This window comes from Triticum aestivum, chromosome 3D (assembly GCF_018294505.1).
Source record: "Triticum aestivum cultivar Chinese Spring chromosome 3D, IWGSC CS RefSeq v2.1, whole genome shotgun sequence".
NCBI classification, from domain to species: Eukaryota; Viridiplantae; Streptophyta; class Magnoliopsida; order Poales; family Poaceae; genus Triticum; species Triticum aestivum.
In genome coordinates, this window is record NC_057802.1 from 599,255,450 (window position 1) to 599,260,392 (window position 4,943).

General features: G+C 43.3%; 1 protein-coding gene across 1 annotated transcript; it reads left to right on the forward strand.

Annotated features, from left to right (window-relative positions):
- The first annotated feature begins 1,941 nt into the window (after positions 1–1,941).
- LOC123075794 (alpha-amylase/subtilisin inhibitor-like) lies at positions 1,942–2,730 on the forward strand. Its single transcript, XM_044498313.1, has one exon. It carries the CDS (start codon positions 1,964–1,966, stop codon positions 2,666–2,668), a length of 705 nt encoding a protein of 234 aa, XP_044354248.1. The 5' UTR covers positions 1,942–1,963; the 3' UTR covers positions 2,669–2,730.
- Positions 2,731–4,943: the final 2,213 nt, after the last annotated feature.

The following is a 4,943-nucleotide window of genomic DNA, read 5'->3' on the forward strand; positions in this document are numbered from 1 at the left end:
GCATCGACGGCTAACCTCCAACTCCCCTCCCGTTGATCCCGGCACTGAAACAGGAGTTATCCTAACCGAGCACTTCCCGTCAAGGGGTTCGGCTTAACGCCACTCATGGTGTACCACTCTTGATGAAAATAGTTGAGTATATTGCAGTTAAGGGGTTTTGGGATCCCAAAACTAAATCTGTTTGTATGTATGTGCCACTTTTATATGTACAACAAGCCATATAATATTTTGTATTAATGGTCTATAACTTATTTCCATTTTGCCTCCGATACAATTTTACAATGATCTCCTAGGACCAGTTAAATTAGTCAAACAAAAAATGTATGCATACACTTGAGCACTTGTTTCGTAATTTACTTTGTTGCGAGCTCAACATTTTAAAAAAACTGGTCCCCAAGTGAACTGCTAGAAAATTTCAACTAATTTGAGTTTATCTTTATTTTTAGGGAACATAAATTAGTAAGATTATCATATACCAGATTCAGATTAGATTTATTTACAATGTGCTTGGGGAGGAAGATGAGAAGACGTTGATGTTGGTCGTGCCATTGATGGCGATGGAAGCCATGCGGAGGAGATCAAGAGCATTAACAACCTCTTGGCCCCGCTCGATGTTGTTGCCGCCATCAACATCAACAACATGGACCCTCTCGCGAGGCAGCTCCTGGAGCACCGGGGCTAGGGTTCTCTCTAGAAGAAGAACATGCTGCTGACCAAGATATTGAACGCAGATGAGAAGCACGACAACGACGGGGGGAGAAAAGACGGTTACCACCACGGGAGAAGATGACTATGACAAACCCAAGTGATGTGCATGAGAATCATAAGATATGTGTTAGTTTGTAACATATAATTGTCTGGATCATTGCTCTCTATGTTTACATCATCGAGTTACATTGCAGTTGAAGTGAATTCCAATTTTTTTCCAAAATTTTGCAGGTTATCCTTTATATATATGAAAAATATGATATACATTATATTCGCAATCAGAACAAATCTATACATGTGAAATTTGATATGCATTGTATTCATAGGTGTAAGCGGGAAAAAAATGAAAAGCCTATGGCAATGCACGGGCGGGCGTTCTACTAGTATCAATTAATGTGGTCCACCTACAGTCACATAATTCCTTAGATATTAGATATAGCAAATTCTTTATTGATAATAATATCATTAATAAATGCATGATTCTATATCCAGCTATCTATCTGCAGAATAAAGACACAAGATTTCATTAATAAATGGAGCATTGTATATCTCCCTACCTCTGCACACAGAATAAATTGGTCAAAAAAAAATCTATGCCACAAATGATGCTTATCTACAGAAAATAGTGTTGCGGAAAGAACCAAACCTGTAACATTAAATTAGGTCGACCTACAATCACATAGAGTATTTCTTTAGATTTTTGGTACACATAATTCTTTCTTGATAAAACTTAACATTAATAAATGGAGATTGTATATCCAACTATCTATATGTGCTATCTATATGCAGAATAAAGAAACAGATTTCACTAATAAATGGAGCATTGTATATCTCCCTACCTATGCACACAAAATAAATTGATTGAAGACAAAAATCAATGACAGGAATGAGTCTTATCTGGGGAAAATATTGTGGCAGAAAGATAGGAACCTAGGACATTGAATCAGGTCCACTTACGATCATTAATTAATGGAGGATTATATATATCCAATAATATATATGAAAGAAAAAATATTTCATTAATAAATTGAACATTGTATATCTCCCTACCCATGCACACACAATAAATTGACCGAAGAAACAAAATCTATGACACTAATGAGGTCCACTTACAATCTTGAACTAGCACTATGCATATCTTTTCGACTTAAATGCTAGCAATTAATTGTTGCTCACCGCACCATCTATATAATCCTACTATCTGGATGCCCCAAGCAACAATTTCAACTTATTGTGAGTTAATACTTTCATAGACATGGAGCACTTTTGTTTCTTGGTCATCCTCTCACTCTCTGGCTTGGCTGTGGCCTTGCAGCTGACCACTCCGTGCAACGCTGCGCAAGCTCAGCCACCACCAGTCTACGACATAGATGGCCACGAGCTAACAGGTAACAACATGTACACCATCATGGCAGCAGATCGCAATCTGAGCGACCATTGTATCTCCGTTGGCTCATTTCGGAGTGAGGAATGTCATAAGCATGCGACCCTGACACCGTGCAAGCAATTTGGCGGGATGAGAGGCGTGCATGTGTCGATCAAGCCGGCGGAGGCGAGCGATGGCTCTAGCAAGGAGGCGTCAATCCGCCTCTCGACCGATGTCGTGATCGAATTTAAAGGCGTGGTCACCTGGTGCAAGCACCATCTCCGGTGGTACGTCCATGGAGAGAACACGAACCAGACGCATGTGTCCGCCAGCTGCTTCAGAGGGATGAACGGATGCCAACCGTCGGCAGGCACATGCATGGAACAAAGTTTCCTATTCCGCGTCGAGAGGCATGGCACCGGGTACAAGCTGACATCGTGCTTCAATGCGCCATGCCGCGATCTTGTGTTGTTCGACTACGCCGGCCAAAGGTGGCTGACCGTAAAGAAAGATGGGCGTGAGCCTCTGGTGGTCGTGTTCAAGAAGTTCCCTCTCGCCAGCTTGCCACCTGCGAGTGCTCCCCAACTAGGCTAGTGTGTATGCTACTATGTATGTGTACTTGCTTGAGCGTTCGATGCAAGGAATAATTTCTAGTACAAGCATGGAACTGTCCTATTTTGCTGGTCACTGTTCGATGCGACAAGGGGCGGCCGACGGACGGAACTCTGTTGTAGCAGGCGGCAGCTCGCTCAAGTTAACACACACTTCTCTGTGTGTGTGTGTGTGTGTGTGTGTGTCTGTGTGTGTGTGTTTCGAGAGAAAACTATGGGAAAGTGAAGACATGTAGGATTGCGATCCAACGGTTACAATTACACAGGGTTGCATCGGACGGCCGTGCGGTGATCGGCCAAAATTTGGAACGGTCGACTGACTTCTAGTGTTCACCTTTTCACTTTCTCTTTGATTTGTTTGCTCTGTTTGTGGCGTGTTGCCCATTGTCCACATGGCTCCAAGAGAGTTAAGCTGCCATCGTTGGTCATGCTATCTAGGCGACGCAGAGGGCACGGCGGCAAGGCCCAGGTGCAGCGCCCCTAATCCATGTTCGTTTCCATGTCCCTGGTGCTGGTGAGCTGCTCTGCCAACGCCCCACCGTTGGCTGTTCATGGAGGAGCCGACCGTTGGCTGCGGTGCTTCTCCTCCTCCTCATAAGCGAGTCTTCCTTTTCCTTTCCCTCTTCCATCTACCCCTTCCTCATCGCCTATGCCATTGGTTGATCTGCTCTCTTCACTGTTCTCTACTCAGATCAGCCATGGCAGATACTACTCTTACCCCATCAAGGAGAGCTTCAGTTGGGACTCGCGCTCAAGCACAATGGCATGAACAGGAACCCCTTCCGCTCCTATCGAGCATATCCAATAGCTGATCCAAACTGGGGAACTGCCCCTTTTTAGGGCAATTGAGGCAAAACAAAACCCTCCAGCAGCTGCCCTCTCACAAAAATTTGCTCAAAACTTTTTGGGCTGCCCTAAAATACAGCAGACGGTGCTGCAAATATACAGCACTGTGGGCGACTGCCGTAAAATAAAATGGCTCGTAACCAAGCTTCAAAATATCGGATATCGGTTCCTATCGGTTTGGCTTCGACATATCGGATATTGAATATCGGGTGATATATCGGACGATATATAGATATATCGGAGAAACCAAGTCTAGTTTTTTTTCATTATTCTTGTTCAAAACATTAACTTTTAGTAAATGAAAATGTATGATCTCAATGCTTTAACATAACACTTTTAGATTCCTAGTTTAGTAACTTGTTGATATAGAAACTAATAAGGAAGGACTCACAAAATCCTTACTCTATGATTAAAAACAATAACATATATATGAAGGAAATATGCCCTAGAGGCAATAATAAAGTTATTATTTATTTCGTTATATCATGGTAAATGTTTATTATTCATTCTTTGTGTGCTACCAAACGTTAGCTTAGCACTTGATCGTTTAGTATTCTGCTATTGCTTTCTTCATGACTTATACATGTTCCTATGACTATGAGATTATGCAACACCCGTTTACCGGAGGAACACTTTGTGTGCTACCAAACGTCACAACGTAAATGGGTGAATATAAAGGTGCTGTACAGGTGTCTCCAAAGGTACTTGTTGGGTTGGTGTATTTCGAGATTAGGATTTGTCACTCCGATTGTCGGAGAGGTATCTCTGGGCCCACTCGGTAATGCACATCACTATAAGCCTGGCAAGCATTGTAACTAATGAGTTAGTTGCGGGATGACGTATTACGGAACGAGTAAAGAGACTTGCTGGTAACGAGATTGAACTAGGTATTGAGATACCGACGATCGAATCTCGGGCAAGTAACATACCGATGACAAAGGGAACAACGTATGTTGTTATGCGGTTTGACCGATAAAGATCTTCGTAGAATATGTGGGAGCCAATATGATCATCCAGGTTCGGCTATTGGTTATTGACCGGAGACGTGTCTCGGTCATGTCTACATTGTTCTCGAACACGTAGGGTCCGCACGTTTAAAGTTCGATGACGGTTATATTATGAGTTCGGAGTCCCGGATGAGATCGGGGACATGACGAGGAGTCTCGAAATGGTCTAGACGTAAAGATCGATATATTGGACGACTATATTCGGACATCGGAAAGGTTCCGAGTGATTCGGATATTTTTCGGAGTACGGAGTATATGGGCCTTATTGGGCTTTAGGGGAAAGAGAGAGGAGAGGCTGGGCGCCCCCCCAAGCCCTAGTCCGAATTGGACTAGGGGGAGGGGCTGCGCCCCCTCCTTCCTTCTCTTCTCTCTCCCCTTTCCTTGACTCCTACTCCTACTACTTGG